This window comes from Centroberyx affinis, unplaced genomic scaffold, assembly GCF_046629955.1.
Source record: "Centroberyx affinis isolate AG114_WGS23_722 - 3 ecotype Tasmania unplaced genomic scaffold, CSIRO-AGI_Caff_v1 ptg000123l_1, whole genome shotgun sequence".
Classification (NCBI taxonomy): domain Eukaryota; kingdom Metazoa; phylum Chordata; class Actinopteri; order Beryciformes; family Berycidae; genus Centroberyx; species Centroberyx affinis.
This window is the reverse complement of record NW_027278824.1, coordinates 105247-125975: the sequence shown is the minus strand read 5'-3', so window position 1 is coordinate 125975 and position 20729 is coordinate 105247. Positions and strand designations below refer to the sequence as shown.

The 20729-nt window shown below is 39.6% G+C and overlaps 1 protein-coding gene across 1 annotated transcript in view; it reads left to right on the top strand.

Annotated features, from left to right (window-relative positions):
• Nucleotides 1-20729, top strand: part of LOC139652179 (chromodomain Y-like protein 2) — a 45077-nt gene that overhangs the window by 8706 nt on the left and 15642 nt on the right. The window contains exons 2-3 of the mRNA XM_071529168.1: nt 12604-13225; nt 17070-17287. Of these exons, the coding sequence (XP_071385269.1) occupies nt 12604-13225; nt 17070-17287 (840 nt within the window). The remainder of the gene's footprint in view (nt 1-12603; nt 13226-17069; nt 17288-20729) is intronic.

Sequence of the window (20729 nt, the reverse complement as noted above, 5' to 3'; positions counted from 1 at the left end):
GAATTTAGACCCACAGAAAATATTCACACACCCGTGTTCTAAATTTGAAGTCATTAAAAATTTACAAATGTGCAAGTCAATATTTGAAAGAATGCAATAGCAGCTGCAAACTTGTAACATGATATTTGCTCACATTCATCTCTTGTATGGAGAGAATGTTACACACTACATCTAAAGCCTCGGACACACCGACTGCATCATTACGTGGTCTTGCGTGTAATCGAACGCAACTGACATCAGTTCTTGAACGCAGTGAGCAGGTGGGCTTGTGGGTCTTCCAGGTGAGTTTCCAGGTCATTTTGCAGATTTTGAAGACTATCTATTATTAACTCTAGGGGCCCGTCTTACCAGAGACAAAGTGCCAAATGTTCAGCTGGGCTGATGGACTCCCGGTAGTTTGTGTCCATCTTGGTGATACTGGCTCCGACCATTTGGAGCAAAGTGGCCTGGGTCCAGACGAAAGTAGCTCTCAACTCCTCTCCATGCAGCCAAAGCTCTTGGATGAGTTGATTGAACTCTCCTGCCTGCTTATGGGACAAATACGGCTGGCTGGCACTTTCATGTCGGCTGGTCCAGTAGTGCTATCAAGACCACTCTTTTTAATATTGGTCTCATAACTGTTAGTCATTATTTAATAAAAATGACTAACTAGCGACCAACAGCTAGCGCAACATCGGATATTTTGATACTTCCAGTCAGGTCTACACATTGAATTTGATGTAAGTGTTGGATAAATAAAATGCATGCTTGACCCGAAACACACTGCAAATGCTCCGGCATGCAGTAAAGCTTGGGAAATGCAGTGTTTCAGTGGAAATTAATGGAACGTCCGGGGCAACACAACACAGTTATGCAGTCGGTGTGTCCAAGGTGTAAGACGATACTCTTGTTAATGTGGCCGTTTTTTTTATATCACAACATCACGTAAGACCCCACTGAGCAATTTTACGTTGATTAGATGTTTAAAACACGTGGCCATAAATGGCCATAGCCGTCTAGGCTAAATTAAGTTTAAATGGGGTTGAAAAGTGAACGTTTATTAGATGTCTATACATAGACAAAATTATCCTGGACTATATGAGAGCTACGCATAGACGCAATGTTGAAATTACTTTTTCTGGCTCAATAAAAAGGTTGCTTTAGGATATATATATTAATTTATAGGCACATACCTGACAAGACAGATAACAAACTAGGCTACAATGCAATCAAAAACAGAGAAAAAAGGGTAGGCTAAAATACAGCCTAAAAACAGAGGTTTTTTTTTAATCCACTTGCTTAAGTCCTCCTTCAAAACAAAGCTAATTGTGCCATCCAGTGCACACCAGTATTTAATTTTTTTGGGGGGAACAAATATCCAGTGGTGGAACTTTGGCACCCATCAAAGATCAATAATCGAAGCATGGTGATTTTGGCCAAATATTTTCAGCTACATGACCTTTATCAGGGTGGTACAGAGGAATGTAATCATTTGCTTAAATAGTTTGCCTGTCATTTTCATCGGTCCTGTGACCCTTACAGTACACCACCATCTTAAGGGCAATTCCATCGTCAAAAGTCCAATCCATCACATTATTTTCATTACAAGATAGATATTCACATAGACAAGTATATACGAAACACAAAAATATATAAAGAAATATAATATAAAGAAATTCCTTGACAACTAGAAAAATGGAATCAGGCAAAGCACAGCACATAATTTCACGTACATTCACATGGATATTCATAATCTAATTCAATTCCTATCAACCCACAAGGACTCAGTGTTCCCAAATGGGAAATCTAAAATGACTCCCTCTTTAGAAGTGCCCTATCTAAATAGCCCCCTCATTTTGACAATGTCACTTTTTCAATTCTAATGTATTTCAGATGAAATAGGGTGATTCTTCTCTATAAAATGTGCTGCTGTAACTGTCCTTTTTATATCTGATTGTCTGCTATTCTCTGTTTAAGCTCCCTTGATGTTTTTTCTCACATATGGGCATGTTAACATAGATTAACGTAGATTACTCCCTTCATATTGCATGAAATTAGCCCTTTAATTTGTATTCTTTTTCCTGTGTATGGATGGTTGAACCAGTTTGTTTTGTTGTACTGTTACACTTTGCACATGCCCGACACAATTAAGGCCACGTGAACACAGCCTTAATTGCTCAAAATATTAGGCCTATTGGTTGCCAAACATGTTTTCAAGAATACTCATCTCAATCCAAATTACTCACACTGCACACAACAGGTTGAACACTCCAGGGTGCTGGCGGCGGCAGGAAACACAATGTAACAAAACTTAAGTAGTCCACCGCACTCAAGGAGAAGACAAGCCAACTTTGATTTATGCCATTACGTTATTAGGCAGATTAAGATACAGCGAACAACGCGTTTCGCCAAAGCTTCATCAGGTTCACAACCTGCGAAGCTTTGGCGAATCGCTATATCTTAATCTGCCTAATAAAGTAATGGCATAAATCATAGTTGGCTTGTCTTCTCTTTGAGTGCGGTGGACTACAAGTTATGTTTCCAAGAATGTTTCAACCAACTTAAGGTATGAAAAGAGTATAAAATACTAGAAAATGATTGTTAGGGAAATATGGAAAAAAGAACAAAATCATATCTCAAAAATGACAGTAAAAACTGCCTGGCATTTTTTTCCACAGTACCTAATTGTTTGTATCAAAACTGTTGCATGCAATATTACTCCCTAGACAATCAGCACTTATTTCAATATTCAACATTATTACACTCATATTCATTACTATAGCACACACAATGAATCCCAGCATCAACCATCCCTGGCAGACCGCTGTGTGTTCTGCTCCCTATGTTCTGGGATGGAGGATGCTGAGGAGGAATTTGGCAGCCGAGGGTGGACATCCCCACCTCCACTCATCCTCTGCCAGCTCATACTTTTGCACCGAGTGTTGCTAAACCTCTCCAGCCTGTGTATACAAGTTGCCTCTCTCCCTCTACCTCTCCGTCTCTCTCTCTCTCTAGTATGCAAGCGATCTGGTAAGTGTGACAGTGTGTGGGACTGTAAGCATCATAATCGTCTCTTCATTGCAATGACACCCCTGCAGCTCACCCATCTAAGACGCTTTGCTCCCCTTAATGTGCTCAGCACATCTGAAAACATGAGCATCAGTCATTGCCACAGCTGCACTGAAGCCTCAGTCTCATGCCCCAGAACCACACTACTGTAATACCTCTATAAATATTGTTTAATACACTTTGAATAGACTACGTTTGCCCATCCCAGCATTCTGTACCTTGTCTCTGAAAAGCAGTCTTTTTTTTTTTTAGCCCTCCTCTGAAAGAAAAAAAAGTCTCATTTAGCATTTGTCTGCAAAGTCACTGTAGGAAAACGGTGTAAAATCAGAAAAGCCTTGATTTAAGGTCCTTTTACAACAAGGCATCTTAGTTGGCCCTCTTTCCTCCCCCTCAACCTCTGTTGCTGCTCAACATGCATCAGTAAATACACTGTAGACAGCTGTTTTTTTTGTGTTGATTGCATTTAATAGCAGATTTTCAGTCATTTTCAGTTTTGTGGTCATTCTGACGGTGGCAGTGTTTCAGTTCTCCTTTTAAAGCATCATACACAGATTTAGAGCACCCAGAATAAAATTGTACATCATAGTTTTTCTTGGAAGCTTTCTCACAGTGCCCACATCTGGAAAATTGGAATGATACTCAAGAAACCAACAGAAGTGATCACAATTGAATTAAGATATACAATCGCAATATAGCTAAATATTAAAAAACATTAAAAAAAATATTACTCATGTTGTGTATTTTGAACAGAGTTTTCAGTGAAAATCTTGCAAAATCAGTTTAATTTCAAGAGGAAAATAGATTTAGTCAATCAAAGCTTTGGATGTATTGCTTAGAATGGTACATACTAACAGATGATGGTCTGCTCTAGTGGTTTAGAATATGTTTGGTCAAAATTGAGTTTCCAAGCACATATTAAATAAAATACCAAGGGTTTTTATTCTTTTGTTGAGCCACACTCATCCTTCATCACAGGAACACTATGAAGAGGGCTGTTTCACACCAATGAAATGATTTTGGATTTTTCTTAAAGTCATTATCTTTCCGTCCCAGCTTTAAGATATAGCGTGCAATACACACAGAGGCGAGCTCCTCCCTCACTTCAGATTGTAAAAACTGTTCGGAGAATTAAAGGATTACCGTTAGACGTTGAATAGAGGTTTTATCCACGCTTGTTCATTTATGTTTACGTTGGTCTATGTATTTTCAGTATTTTCTATCCCATTTTTAAAACAAAGAGAGGGAAGGAGGGGCTCAGCAAACATTTGAAAATGACTACATCAGTTTAGCTCAACAATCCACTTTTACTGTTCACCAACCGTTCAATTATGACACAGAAAAGAGACGTCATTTCTGTCCATTATCCCTGCTTCCTTCCCCCTCTTTTCCACTCTCTCTGTTATTCAGTGACTTTATTGGTATGACTGTATCAGAGACCATATTGCCAAAGCAGTATGCAAAATGTACAGTAAGTTTTCAAAAACCAGTTTGTACATTCAAAGCGCATTCGAGGTGATAAATTATTTGCTTTGAAAACAAGTACTATACAGCAGTACTTAATCATCAATATCAATAATAATGATTAATTATTTGGTTTGAACATGTGTTGAACAACAGTATATAACCACAAATATCTATAATAATGTATTTTACACTCAGTGGCCATTTTATTAGTTACACCCAGCTACTACCAGGTAAGACCCCGTCTTTCCTCCAGAATTCTGCGAAAAGATTCAACAAGGTGCTGGAAACATTCCAGAGATCTTGGTCCATGCTGAATCAATAGCATCATGCAATTTCTTTTGATGATTGATGTTGATTTTTTGGTGGCTACAGCGATGGTTGGCCTACAGTTTCCACCTTCCGCCCCCTCTTGATGCCTTAATCATCTCATAGATGGTACATCTAGTTCGGAACCTCTGAGGATCAAGGCTCTGATCTCTGGACTTTTGGAAAAAGCTGCTTCCAACACCCACAGTCATCTTGCTGGCAGCTTTCTGTCTTCTCTCTGCACAAGAGAGAAACCTGAGCAGTGGGCTTACTGTCTCTCTTATAGCCCCCTCTCTACCGGCCACATGAGCTCAAGTGTTGAGAGCAGCAGGCTCTCACATATGACCCACCCCCGCTGCCTACTAGATCAGTGGGTGAAGGCTAAGCGTCAGCTCGATCGGGGGAGACTTCGCTTTGCGGGGGAGACACGCTGCCCTCTCAAACAGCTGGCCAAGCTGAGGGTGGAGCTCACCAAGGCTTGTTCCTTGGTCAGCCTCCCCAGCTCTACCCGCTGACTGGCTACAGCTGGCGAGTAGGGGAAGAGCAGGCTGTTCAAAGTTAAACCTGCTCTCTTCTCAGCCTGCTGGCTCTAGAGATGTCAGCACTTCACTCCGGCGACATGGGGACGTTATTGAGAGCAGGCTGCATAGAGCAGAGGTGAGACAGAATACGTCCTGCCACCCTCCAGTGGGAATTGCCTTTGGTTCCCGAAGCCCTCCCTAAAGAGCCTTTTGAGCCTATTATGCAAATCTCTTAAATTTTTGTTAATCAAGATGGTGCTACTGCTTTCACTGACTTCAGCTAAGACAGTGAATGATTTACGCGCACTCTCTCTCCACCTGAGCTGTTTACTGGTGAGCAGTGTTGGGGAAAGTTACTTTTGAAACTAACTAGTTACTTTACTTCATACCAAACTAACTCAAATACATTTTTCACCCTTGGCCCCTAGTCATGATAAGAAAGTTACTATTATGAGTGATTTTTATTTTTCTGTTTTAAAAACTGATAGTCCTGTAAATTAGCCCTTGTGTAAACTATCCTTCTTCCCACATTTGCTACTAAGTTGCATAATGGTTCATGACAGTGCTATTTCTGCCTCTTGGCCAGTAACCTTCATTGGGTGCCGATTGCTTCATATGGCGTGTAAAGTTAAAATCTTGCTGTGAAAGAATAATTGATCATCTGTTTCATGTCAAAGATTGAAAAGAGGATTTGAATTGGTCAAAACTGAAATGGAATAAATGTGCAAAGGGATTTTCTTGGTCACGGCTATTTTACATAAAAACAGGTTAACTTGGCCTGAAGTTTCAGTCACTTTTTTTTTGCTTTAACCCCTGTAGTACAAATTAGAGGTGTCTGTACCACTGTCCAAGTCCGCCTACGCAGTAGCCTTTCACTAGGTGGTTTGAAAAGACCTATTGCCTTGTTAAAGTGCATTGAGGCAGGGTGTTGAACTTGGCATATATGTAAAAAAAATTCCAGATGGGCTTAAAGTGTTTTTTTTTTTGTTTTTTTATTTGCCTTGTATGTTTGCTACATTGTCAGTAGGCTTGGTGTGCACAGCACAGTCAGTCTACATTATCGGTACTCAATTGTGCAGGTGCGTTCATGATTGCTGTCTGAAGGATAGTGCAAATACTACATTCTTACAGTGTCTGGTCAGATGGAAAATGTCTACACAGGTGTCATCTGTTGTTAATTGTTTTTAGCAATTTGCTTATGGGAACAAGATGATGGGTAGCTGATTTGTAATTTGTCAAATGGATTCAAATTGGATATGTGCGGCACACTTAGTGCCATTTATGTACAGCAAATGGCATGGACGGTCTGTCTAATGATCTTTACGTTCATAGTATTATTTATTTCTTGCAATCAATTTTATTCTTTATATGTAGGGCTAGGTTTGTGATTCACTGCACAGCTTAGAAAACATTTATATCATGACAGGAGTGAATTGCAGGAGAGGCATTTTTCCTATGGAAAATCCCCATTAATTCAGTGGTTTTCTTGGGGCAAAAACTCATGCCCACAGAGAAGCAAAACAATAAGCTTGTTATACAGTACATTCAACAGATTTGCATGTAGGCCATCTAGGGCCACAGCCATGAAGATTGGACTCCCTAACAAAATGTGACACCTTTCCTCCCACCTGCTACACCCCTGTGTTCCTCTGTGGCTTGTCATTCTCAATCATCCCCCCAATGAGCCTTGGTTATTCTGACCCAGTTAGATTAATCAGGTTCCATCAAATAACATTCCAGGTTGAAACTGTTTAAGATTGTGTCTTAAGTCTGTGAAGCCTCAATGTCCACTTTTTCAAAATGAAAAGTACACAAAAGTTAAATTGTTACATTCTGAGACGTAATTTTGTGTGTTTACAGTTTTCAGTACTATAGACTCAGCACAAATTTAACCATTATTGAAATAAGACTAATAATGTATTAGTGACTCTGCGCTCTATATTAGATTAAGCAAGCATGCTTGAAATTAGTCTGGAGCTGGGAAATTTTATTAACCCCTATGAGTGCACACAGAACAGAAGCGTAGCGGAACTTTTCAATATTGATCTTATTACATTCCTCCACAAAATTTCTACGCCTGCTTTCATTAAAATGAATAGGGAACGTCACCATGCCTGCAAACTTTGCTGTTGGAGGGCAGAGAGTATGAGTATGTTTTCATTCCAACCAAACACTACACCAGATGATTTCACTGATTAGTTCCTCCTCTCTGGTTGAAGGTGTGCTAATCAGTGAAATCACCTGGTGTAGTCTTTGGTTGGAATTAGGGCTGAACAATTAATCAAAATTTTATCGAAATCGCAATATGGCCTACTGCAATTTTCAAATCGCAGGAGGCGCAATATTTGTTAAAGGCAAAATGTGTGTCAAAATACCATTTTAAATTAAATATTGTCGTGTTGCAGAGATGTCCTGGCCTACACATCATATTCTACAGACTTAAGAAAACATCTTTGTTTGGTACAGATCCCCGCAAAAATCACACCATAATCATTTTAATACGTTTTTCAATTAAAATGAGAATAATGATGTAAAAATTATCATTCCCTCTAATATCACAAATCATATTGCAATTGCAATATCAGTCAAAATAATCGCAATTAGATATTTTTTCAAAATCGTTCAGCCCTAGTTGGAATGAAAACCTGCAGACTCTCGGTTTTCCATGGCACATGGCTGCCCATCCCTGGTGTACAAGCAGGTCCATTTAAATCAGTGGTGTCCAATTATGTACCATGGAGGGCCAAGAGTCTGCAGGTTTTCTTTCCACCCAAACACCACGGCAGCTTGTTTCACTGATTAGCTCAACGTCAAGCAGAGAGGAGGAACTAATTAGTGAAATCATCTGGTGCAGTCTTTGGTTGGAAGGAAAACCTGCAGACTCTTGGTCCTCCGTGGCACGTGATTTGACACCCCTGTGTTAGATTGTGAGTGGTATGTTAGGAATGACTTACAAATCTTGCCTACACTTATGTGATGTTTAATTTGAGAGATCGGCATTACAGCCTGAATGCTAGTGACAGTGGATCCCCAGGATGCTGATGTTGGAAGAGGACTTTCTCCTTAAAGGCTTATGATGCCTTTAGTTTGAGGCTTTCTCTTCCTACTGCACAATTTTGAAAAATGAGAGGAGGAGCATGAGGAGCCGGGAGAAAGGGGAGGGGCGGATGGGTGGGAAAGATTGTAGGATGTATGATGACATGCAGATTCCTGTAAACCACCATAACGACATTTTTCAGCCATAGGTTTTTCAGCCGCAAGTTGGTGACTGATTAAACCTAATTTGCACAGAAAATCCAGGAAAAAAGTATTATGTAATGCATTGTCAAGATTATGACGAGAATGGATGTGTTTCATCATAAAATTGCCATGAACATTGATTAACAGTTGAAAAAAAATTATTTAAATTTTCATAATCCTTTAACTCTCCAGGAGATTAACCTGCTAAAAAGTAAAAATGGTATACCAAAGTGAAATATCACATTAATTGTATGGTTTCAAGCTGTTGTGATAAGTGTGAGGGACATTAACATTCTTGTAATTTTCATGACTCAGTGTAGGCAAATCAAACAAAGAGGAAAAAGCATGAGAATTCCCAGAACCTCTGGCTAGTTAAAGTCATAGCTAGTCAAATATTTCTCATAGTGGACAGCTGGAGAGCGAGAAGTGATTTTTTTCTTGTAGAAATGAAGACATCCTTGGAGGGTTGCTCTGAGAGCTGTTGCCTACTTGGTCACTTTGTCACTAGATTATAGGACCTACTTATGACTCGTTACACCCGAGCCATAACTGATCTGCTTGTATACACTTTTTAGAGACTTCCATTGGCTCATGAGCTGGGACATCTCTAATGGGTCACTGCAAGACTGTAGTTTTATTGTTTTACTACAGGAAAAACAGCTAAAACAGAGCTCCACATTCAACAATGCCTTGTCAGATAACTCACATAGGGAAATGAGCTTTCTAATGACTGCTCATCCCATCCTTTTTTTTGCTTGACCTGTGGCCTAAAACAGGAAAGAGTTGAGTTGTCTAACTGAACCATACCTCCCTGTCTCTACAGTTTGCTTTGCTACATCTGCCCAACGTTGTTGACCAATACAGAATCTACTGCGTTTTGCATTTGCCTCAAAATACGAGACAAAGTTTAAAAAATATATGACAAACAAGGTGTTCGATGGATTGCAGAATTTCAGTCTTTTGGAGAAGTGCCATGCTCCATCCAAACTTGTTTTTCAACACGTCTCCACTTCTTTTTAGAAGGTGAGCCTGTCAGACTTCCCCAGTCTTTTGAAATGGACATGTGACATGTGATTTATACCAAGAGAGGATAGGTGGCCGCTGTCTGCCTTTCTTTGCCTAATTTTATTTTTTATTTAATTAACCATTATTTAACCAGGGACGTCTCATTGAGATACAAGATCTCTTTTACAAGAAGGACCTGGCTGAGAACAGCAGCATCAGTGATAGACATAAAGGTTACAGACACGCAACATAAAACAATATAGCAGCATAAAACATCAAACAAAAATAACACCAAGTTAGGAGCAACAGTTGTCATCAGTGGGGCATTTCAAATGCAGGTGAGCATTTAAAAGTTTCTCATAGAAACTGCCATGCGTGAACAGTTGTCTAAAAAACAGAATTGATTTATCAATTAATTTTTAAACAAGGCAACAGGAAACATGTTGTCCTCTGCTAATGATGCAGTTCCAACTATGTCACCTGGTTTTTGTGGAATTGTAGTACGCCCTTGGGCAAATCAGTGTGATTTTGAAAATGCTGGAATGCAGGGGTGAGCAGTCAGTCAGCAGTGTGAGATATAACATGTGACTAAACAAACAAATAAGCAGAGGCCCAAGCATAGCACCCCCACCCATCCAATGAGCCTTTTTGTGTGCTTTTTCCCTGCAGCTAACACCATACCAAAATCAATGGGATCATTATAAGACATCTACAAACATTTAAACCATAAACATGCATTTTATGCCAACAAACACTCTGTGAGATGATTTGGAGGTCAGTCAATCATTATTTATTGATATTTTCATCCGTGTCCTGAATTGAAACATCATATTGTCCCAAAGCCTGTTAGAGCACAATAAATCATCCAAAGTCTCCTGAAGTCAATAGATTCATTGTCTGTAATTTATGTAAGTACTTCCAGGATAAAGTTGCTAACACTAATGAGGCTGCATCTTCATAACCTGCATAGGCCTAAATTTGCAATCTGGCAACCCTAGTTGAGTTTATAATCAACTTTTTATGCGAAAATACACATTTCATTTATCTATATATGAATATTTTCCATGTCATGTTTTCACATTTTGTTGAATTAACTGACATTTAAATAAATACACTTAATAGAGTATTACACATAGCTAAGTGAAAATATATAGTTTGGTATTATACATAGTTTAGTGAAAATGAATTCAGTAACTATGGTGACAGAGGAATGACAACATTCACTTCGGTCCATATTCCTGTTCCACTAATATTTACAGCTTTTATATTGGCTAAATATTTGTGAAGTTGCTCTCTTAATACCAATCTGTACAACGGGTTTAGTCTACTACATAATAAAGTGCTTGTGTGGAGTCGTTACGGCCACTTCCTGAATGTGCTGCTGCTTTGTGGTCTCAGTTGGCCCACAGTAACTGTCCAGTGTCAGGCTGTGCTAGTGCTGGTGTGACCTTGAAAAGCCACAGTTATGTTTAAGGTTTCTCTGTGATAGCAGCCTACAGCTCATCTCAGCTCAACTATGGCCTCTTATCTTCCTTCTGCAGTGAATGAGCTCCTATCTTACACTTGCAACATGTTACAAAAAGTACCTTTAGGATTTGACACTCCCTGGGAATGTCTCTACATGTAATTCATGAAGCTGCTATTTAGAAGTGCTTTTCACAATTTTCAATTGTTATTATTTTTTTTAATCTTGTGAGAGGTCTTACGCTTAGGATGGAGCCAGGATGCATAATATTGTCCAATCATGAAGAGGACTACTCTCTGGAGATCCCACTACCCAGGCTGAACAACTCAATTTTGTAGTGTCTAGGGATGGGCATGCCTTTTCAAATTAAAATGGTCTCGGTTATTGGACAATTTTGCATTTACTAATACACAGGATGATGTTGCAATCTGTTTTTTTTTGTTTTTTTTAGCCTCTGTCAAGTTATACGCTAATAATAATACCTCATTTCATGTTGCAAAATTGCAAAGATAGTTTATTCCTCCCCTCATTTGCCTTCGCATTAAAATTGTTTTGGTGTAACACACAGACCACACACAACTGACAAAAATGACACCTCTGTTTACCTGTTGTAACAGTTACGGAGTTGGTAGCCACATGTTGCAGTTCCATATACTTAACTCAATTCAATTAAATTCAATTCAATGTGCTTTATTGGCATGAAAGTTCACAGACAATATTGCCAAAGCATCAAGATGAATATCAGTCTAGGTGTGTGTGTGTGTGTGTGTGTGTGAGAGAGTCAGTGCCTGGACAGAGGAACTGGGTTCCCAGAGCCTCCATCGCAGAGTGAGGATCAGTAAATTACTAAAACCAAAAACTAGTAAAATACTTTACTCCCTATCTGCTTTTTCCAATTGCATGCATGTTTTATAGGCAATAAAACCTGTTCATATATAAGTAGATGTTTTATGAATATACTATTTCCGTTTGATCAGTTAGCACATATCATTTAAATGTGGTAGTGAACATTCATTCGATCCAGGACTGCTGGCATATTCAGCACAATTTCAATTATTTAGGCAGCCTTGTAACAGATCACAGTACAAGACAGAACCAGCTGGACAGACACGGAGGTCCATACATTTTGCTCAGACTTGGGGTCAGATCGTGGAGGCCTCTATCAGAATATTTACATTCATAAAACTTGTGCCACCCACTCAGCCTGTGCAGGAGCCGGTGTTGAATTGCTTCTATTTTTATATTCCTTTTGAGACTCTGGATGAAATAGAAAGAAGTGTGTGGAGAGAGGGAGAATGTCTTCATTATTTTGATGATATTGGGTTCATCCTTATATTTATATATTTATTTCTTTAACTCATACATCTCACAGTCTTGTTTTGATCAGCCTATTCAGCACATCCAGTCCTATCCAGGTTCTATAATCATCTGTTGTTTTTTTAATTTCTTCAAAACAACATAGCCTCTGGACGGAAAAGACTACTAAGACTGTTTTAGAGACAATTATATGTAAATAATGTCTAATTGACTGCCCCTCTGTGTGCTGCCCTTCAGGTGGAGCGGATTGTGGACAAGCGGCGGAACAAGAAGGGCAAGTGGGAGTACCTGATCAGGTGGAAGGGCTATGGAAGTAAGGAGGACACCTGGGAGCCGGAGCACCACCTGCTGCACTGCGAGGAGTTTATCGACCAGTTCAACAGCTTGCGCCTGCACACGCACAAGCGGCCCAAACTTCCGAAGATACCCGGAGGTATGCCCGGCCCGCAGCCCCTCATCACCAGCCGCCCGTCTGCTACAGAGACCTCGAGAGCTCGGACAGAGGCCCGCAAGAAGAAAAGGACTTGTGGCCCGGGGGTCGGGGTTAGAGTAGGAGGTGGGCTAGGGATGGGAAGCGGGGGATCAGGGGCCACTCACAAGAGGAAGGTGAGTGGAGGAGGAGGCGGAAAGCATGCTGCAGGACACAGGATGGGCAAAGTCATGACGTACAAGGCTCCTCCACCAGCGGGGCTTCAGTTTGTCCCCCCGGTGAGGGCTCCTCATACTGGACTCCAGAATGGAGAGGTGGAGCCTCTCATGTACAGGGCAGCAGCAAGGTCACACAGGCTGCCCTCCGACCGAGTGGATGGGGAGCTAGCAGATGTGGATACTGCTGGGCAACAGCTCACCAGTGAACTAGGTAAGGTCATGAGAATGGGTAATAGGTAAGGGAATTAAATGGATTTCTGAATGGTTATAAATAATAATTTAGACATCAATATGTTGCCATGATACCAGACAGTTATAGTAGTAGTGATATTCAGTTTAGATTGCACCCCATTACCTTTCTGTTGTGTTCTTTATTATATTCCCATGAATAGAGTGGTGCATTAACTTGGAAATAGAAACACATTTCATGCTTGCTGTCTGCTACACACAAAGAGACTGCATTGCTTCTATACACAATCATATTTTAGCAGCATACTGTACTAATTTAAGCCATAGAGTGAAGCGAGCGGTGAAGCAAGGTGAAGCAAGGCTCTTTAAAACGGCTGCTATGGTTCTCGACTACATAAGCAACTGATAACAGCTTTGAATTTCACTCCTGGGTCACAGTCCAGGGCCCGCCCCACCATAGTTAATCATTATATGGTTTTCAAAATGGCATCTCGGCTTGTTGAACAGAAATGGATGAGTTTGTTGTCATATTTAATGGAAATAGGCTGGATGTGTATCAGATGTAGAATTAACAGGTTGCCCATGCTCACTGTCCGTTACACTTGTGGGAATGTTGTGTGTTGGGCATCTTACCCCGAACTCTCCAATTCTGAGGATGGTTTCTATAATGTGACACTGACACTTAGGATGGGAGATATTGACAAAATCAAATAAAACTATATTTTAGACCCAATAACTCAATATTGATAATGTGATGATATTTACAAACAAGAAATGTTTGAAAATTAGTAATGATCATTAGCAATCAGTGATGTGTAATCAGTAATAAGTAATGTGGATATGATGAGCAGGTAAAGCCAATCATTGTTCATTTTACTTAGAAAATTGTATCACTTTACTACACAGCCTTTAAAACCAGGAAGAAGTAATGTTTATATCACAATAACCAAAATCCCAGACAATATTTAGTTTCATATCACAGTATCGATATTATACAATATATTGCCCAGCCCTAACTGACACCCAGAAATGTGTGTTGTGGCCAACTATCATTTCTGTTTTCACCCCATCAACTTTCTGCCAGTCATGTGTGATTTAATCTATCAAACTGATGGTAGTGTCTGTTGTCAGCCGTTCGACATTTCAAAGCACCACAACTAAATTATTGATTGCGAGAACTCATCAGAGAGCTGTGCGACAACATTTGCAAGCCTAAGGGTTATCCGTCTGGCTCAGTCTTTACTTTCTCCACCTGTTATGGATCCTGATCTCCTAATCCTAGAACCGCTACTCTGCTCACCTCATTCAGCACCCTCCAGCTCCCTTCCCTCAGCCCGCTGCACTGCCACAAGGTAGCAGGGTGATCAGGGAGGCCGCATCACCACCTGCCACAGTCCCAGGGGTGGGGGGGTCCGAAGAGTTACCTCTATCTCAGTCTCTTTTTTTTTATACTGTAGATAAAGTGGCACACACTTTTATTTCTTGTCATTTAGATTACTATTACTGTTTCTACTCCTAACTAACTAAAGATCAAGTTTTACTGATAATTCTTAAGACTCAGCTGGTCTGGCCCTTGACTACATCACACACCTTTCAATCGCTCATGGGCGAGAACAGCCTGAGGCCTTCGTTCAGGACCTTTTTGAGAATTTCCAAAGTCTAGACTCAAAGCAAAAGGTGAAAGAGATTTTTTTTTGCCAGGGCCTCCAGGCTTTGGAAAGACCTAATTTTCATAATGCACATTCTTGCTGAAATGTTTTTAAGTAGCATCACGTATCTGTCAGCGGTGAGGAAAACTGTTCTCAAGACAACAATTGCCTTGCTGTATGACTCATTTCTGGGTTATTGTTTTCTTCTGCATCATCAGTCGAGCTTCTCAGATAAAGGACACGCTCATTACTTTACTTGTGCGTCTCTCTTCTCCTGTCCATCCAGCTGATGAAAGCGCACAACTCAGATTTGGTTACAGTCAGTTATCATGAATTCAAATGGTAGATTTAGTGTCACTCAGCTTTTACCGAAACATTTTCATCAATACAGGTGAATCAAGAGAGTTAAGAGTTTTATGGGTTAATGTTGGCCCAGCAGTGATAGTGCTTCTTTAAGTCGGGGTTCCAACGTTTAGAAAGGCTGGAAAAGGATGGAAAAGGATGTTGATTGTTTCTCAGATGAGAAAATTTCCATGGGACCTCAGCTCTAGGCTCTTTATTCATGTTTGAAATATTAATGCAATCAAGAAAAGTTGAAATCCAGTGAATCCCATTGTGATAGCTCAGATAGCATGCAGACCAAATACCTTCAGTTACATGCTCACCAGCTGTGAGTGTGTTGGAAGCTGAAAATATAATATGTAAAATAAAATGAAATCACCAATAGCTTACTAATACAAAATAATAATGACCACTATGTAAGGTGTCCACCTACATATCCCTTACGTCATTCAAAGGTCAACAAAACATAGTTAAATGATAGAAGATTCAATCTGAAAAACAGTGATCCCATGTTTTTATCATGTATAGTTCAAAAGTTATGAGTGATTACATCTTAGCATATCTAAGCAAACTGGTGGCAGTCCATTGTTGCCTACCCAGAGTTATGGTCTTTTCAGCTTTTTAGTGCATATTTCAATTATACATGGACAAACTACTCCCTCCTCTGAAAGTCAGTGAAAAATATGAAAAGTCATATTTTCAAGTCAAACATCAGAATTGATACAAAAAAATGCACTTTTCAGGAAATCATACCCCTGTTTAAATAAACACAAACAAATTTCCTATAGCTTACAAATAACTTCATCTACAGTTAGGCTGGCATTAAAAAAACAGATTTAAACCACATCATTGCCTCACTAAAGAGACTTTTCCACAGCACTACAGAGCCAGTGATGTGGGGAGGGGCGGCAATCAATTTACCTCAGCTGACTGTCAGCCTGACAGCGCAACAATACACTCTAGATAGATCTCTTAACACAATACTCAGCAGTGACAACTTTGAAAGGAAATAAAGTCCAGACTACATTTTGGCAAGTTGAAATGTTATGATTAAACTTACATCAGGTCTGTTGCCAGAGACTTCTAAAGGAGCTGCTGAGGACTTATGAATGCTATCTTAGCTGCCTACCGTTCTATGAATAGACTGTCAGCCTCTCTCATTCAGCACCACTACTTTCACCGGTGCAATATGTATGTGTATATATATATGTGTACAGTATGTATGTACACGTTAGATTTTCTCTTAAACATAATCAAAAAGCTATAGCTCTTTCTTCTTATTTAGTTTGTTCACTTTAAATTGCCACAGGGAAAAAAAAAATCAGGTTTCTACCGTAGTCATTTCCGACATGTGCAGTTCAACAAGGACCCCTGAAAATCCTACAGGTCTCTTAGCGACATCATGATAAATATGGTAGAGAATACCAAACGCTGACACTTTTCCACAGCAGATATTCAAATACAAGATACTATTTGAATGTAGAATTAGAGAAGATGATACTCAAAGGATATCAACCCAATTTGACACTTGTGTTATTTGTCACAGCTGTTGTATCAGTAACTTAATATTGTAGACATGTAACATTTAAAACAATGTTTTGGTCATGGAGGCGTTTCAGTCACCAGACAAGACAGACATTCTGCTGCACCTATCTTTTCTGGATACTTAAAATCCAGCAAGTCTTTCCTTTAGTCATTTTAACAATACACTATGTCCTTTTGGCTGACTTTTTCACAGGTCTATTATTGGCTATGGGCAAGCAGCATTACCCACTTCTGAACAGCATTTTCAGGTTGAGCCTTTTACACCCGTAGTCTAACATCTGCACAGGTCCTGGAGGATTGACCTGTTTTGTACCCGCTCCTCTGTATCAGGCTCCCCTCTGGCCAACGGCAGGATTCACCTGCACAGCTCAGTGAAGCGGAAGCTGGGTGACGAGAAAGGCTACGTGTTCGACAAGCGGCTGAGGTACAACGTGCGACAGAACGAGAGCAACTGTCGATTCCGGGACATCGTGGTCAGGAAGGAGGAGGGCTTCACACATGTCCTGCTGTCCAGCCAGACGACAGACAACAACGCTCTCACACCAGAGGTGAGAGAGAAAACACACGAACACACACACACACACACACGCATGCCCTTTATACTTCATAGCAAAGGCATTCATGCTGAATGTATACAGACTGAATTACATGTTTTGTTTTGGTTTTTTTACTGTATCTCAGGTGGCATTTTGCCACTGAGAAATGATGGCATCTTTCTTAATATTATTTTTGCTTTCAAAAGGCTTCTATTCTCATGTTCAGCTTTAGAGATTTTATTTAAGGGCCCCTTGTGAAGTATGACTATTTGTCAAAACGTTGCTTCACAGTGGTTCCCAGTCATATTACTTTTTTACTTAATCTGTGCTGCCTGTAACGTTCAAAAGCTTTTCATCACGTGCAGCTAGTGGTGATGAAAATTAGCATTGAAAGTGTGTAAGTTGATGTGGCAGGAAAACTGCTACTCCAAATACTCCAGTGCTAAGATCTCCAATGGCTCTTATCAGACATTTGCTTAAAATCTGGTATCCTATTAACTGAGCAATTAACTAAGAGGAAAAACTGGGTGGGAAAAGTGAATGAGTAATGCTTCCTCGGTAACTGCTGTTGAGATGCCCTTAAAACTAGGCATTTAATTCCCAACTGCTCCAGTGGAGCTGTTCAGTAGACAACAGTAGAAAACTGTGTTTCTAATGGACAGCTGCCAGGTGTGAATGTGGTTGACGGCATGTATGTGACACGGGGTGTTGCTAAAAAAGAGCATGCATGCTCAGCAGAAAAGGTTAAGAAATAGCTCTGTCCATAGTACTGAGACAGACTTTCCTCAAATCTGCCTTCTGCCAAACAAGGTTCCCAGAAGTAGAGCACTTATAAGTTCACATCATCCAGGCTTCTGCCATCTGCTGTTACTGCAGCAAAATGCCAGTTGAACTAGTGAGGAAATTATGCAGCAAGTCAGGTTCCTCATACTGGAGAACGTTATGTAATTATTCCAACAGAGAACTGGTGACACTAGAGATGGCCAGATTTGCCCTAAAGTGCTTGTTATATAGAAATAACACTGGCATCTCTTCTAGTGTTTGGCAGTGTTGGAGCAAACTTTTTGTTTTGTGAAATCAGATAGTTGGGCTCTCTAATACACTCAAAGCTGTTTTCAACAAGGTATTTTGATTGCTAACGTGAGGTAATGTTTGCTAATTTGAACAAACCTTTATGTAAACTGAATGTTCAAAAACTCTCAGCCCTCACACTGGAAAAATGTTATGCAACAAACAAACTGCTATGAACTGGTATTAGTTAACCCTCCAGCAAGAGCGAGCAACATATTTTGCACCTATTAATGGCCGACAGGGGTCAGATAAGACCAAAGTCCACAAGTGTAAGAGAAAACATAATATTTATTTATAATTTATAATTATTTGAAAAACAGATTTTTTCTATTAAAATGTTGTTAGACATATACAACATTTACAGTGGTAAAAGTTAATGTACAATGACATACATGCTGTAATTAATGCAGTATTTTTTAGTTGTGAACATTTTGTTTAGTGTTAATGAACATTTAAACAAGAAGATCACCTAATTTAAACTAGCAAAGCCAATCAATTCAAAATGGGATGTTTTCTTTTATAATGTTATTAGATAAACATCAATGTAATTCTATAAAAACAACAGTTTTCATCAAAAAATTATGCATTTTGTTATTACAATTACTGCATATTTTGTAGTTGATTTATATCATAACAACAACAACAACATTTAGTCTGAAAACAACATTTATTTTTTGTAAATTATTAATAAATTGCTGATTTGCCATCACGTTGAAACTATTCAATCAAGATCTAACTTAACATTTATAGATGCACTTTTAATTGGGTTTAATGATATTCCTGCTGAGTGTTAAAATATTTTATTGCGATATCTCCCTGTACTCTACAGGCATTCGGTGCACACAATCTGAACCAAGCTGTGTTCAGCGCATACTGGCTTTTGACAGACACTTTTCCCACAGTCTACTGGGCCATGAGTTGATCAACTGCTAACTACATGCCAGTCAAATGCTTTACATAAAATAAACATCTAGTGACATGCAAACAGTACATAATACAGAACACAATGGACCCTGGAAAGACCAAATTATCTTGAATCCCCATATTTATAACTTGAACCTTTAAAATATAGTTGTTGAAGTAGCTGTTGATATATTCATTAAGGACATATATTAGATCATTTTGATTTGGAACATGATTGGAGAAATTAGAAGGGCATTTGGAGAGCTCCATGTCCACCAGCTGTACCCCTTCTGTAGGTATGTATCACTTGATATCTTGTCTCTCCAGAAACCTGAATTCTTATAAAGACTCCTTTTATCAAGTCACATAGGCAGAATTTGTTGTTTTCAACGAGGGTCATATGTGACCCTTAAGGATACGTCATCATCTTATGTCCAAATGAAGGCAGAAACCAGAAACAATGTTATGCATTTATTGGGGACAAGTTGGGGACTGACTAAGTTATAAATTAAAGTAATAATAAATGTACATGTTTGGGGTCGGATCCGGCTCTTGTTGGTAGGTTGAGGGTTACAGCAGTTATAAGGCTTACCACACTACCTAAATATAATTTGACATACCGTATTTCCTCTAGTATTGGCCCGGGCCTTTATTTACCTCAACTGCAGAGGCTACCAGGCCTTTATTGGAAGCAGGCTTATATTAGAGACAGGCCTTTATTTGTAATTCCCTCTGTTTGATAAGTATATTTGCTCATATTTTAGTACGAAGCCTCCTTGTTTTCTGATCTGCTTCTGTTTGGGTTCGTTAGGTAGCTGTTTTTTTGTTACTGCAATGCATTATGATAATTACGGTAATCGACGGCGGCATGCTCCAGAGACTTCCGCCAGGAGTTTACAGGTATCCACCGTTGTTTTTAGCTGTGACCAGCAGCACTATAGCTCGCTCTGTCGGTCGGTCGGTCAGTTGGTTGGTTGGTTGGTTGGTCCACAAAAATTTCCCCGCACAGTACGTGGTCGCAGCTATGGCGAATTCACGCTTCTTTCCTTTGTTTTTTTCCCTGGCCTGTATTTTGGGCCAGCCTTTATTTTGGCCCCGGCCATTATCGGAGACCCGGCTTTTAATTGACTACCGGCCACTATTAGAGGAAATACGGTAGTAAGTAAGTAAGTAATTTATTTTTCAAAGTGTCATGCACCAAAAGCGAGAGCGAAAAAACAAATATAATACACCTCCATACATGTCAAACAATGTCAAACCAAATATAAACACAATCCTGCTCCTTAGACATTACAGCTATAAAACATAACTTAGGCACATCTGAGACACAGACTGTGCCTTTAACACATAAAACATAAAGCGCCCTCCTACGCTGTTGGTAGGCATTTAACACAAACTGAGCGAGGTGAAACACTTTGTCTGTTAACAAGTACTGAAGTCTACATTCATCAGACATAGAAAACAAATCAGGACATTCTGC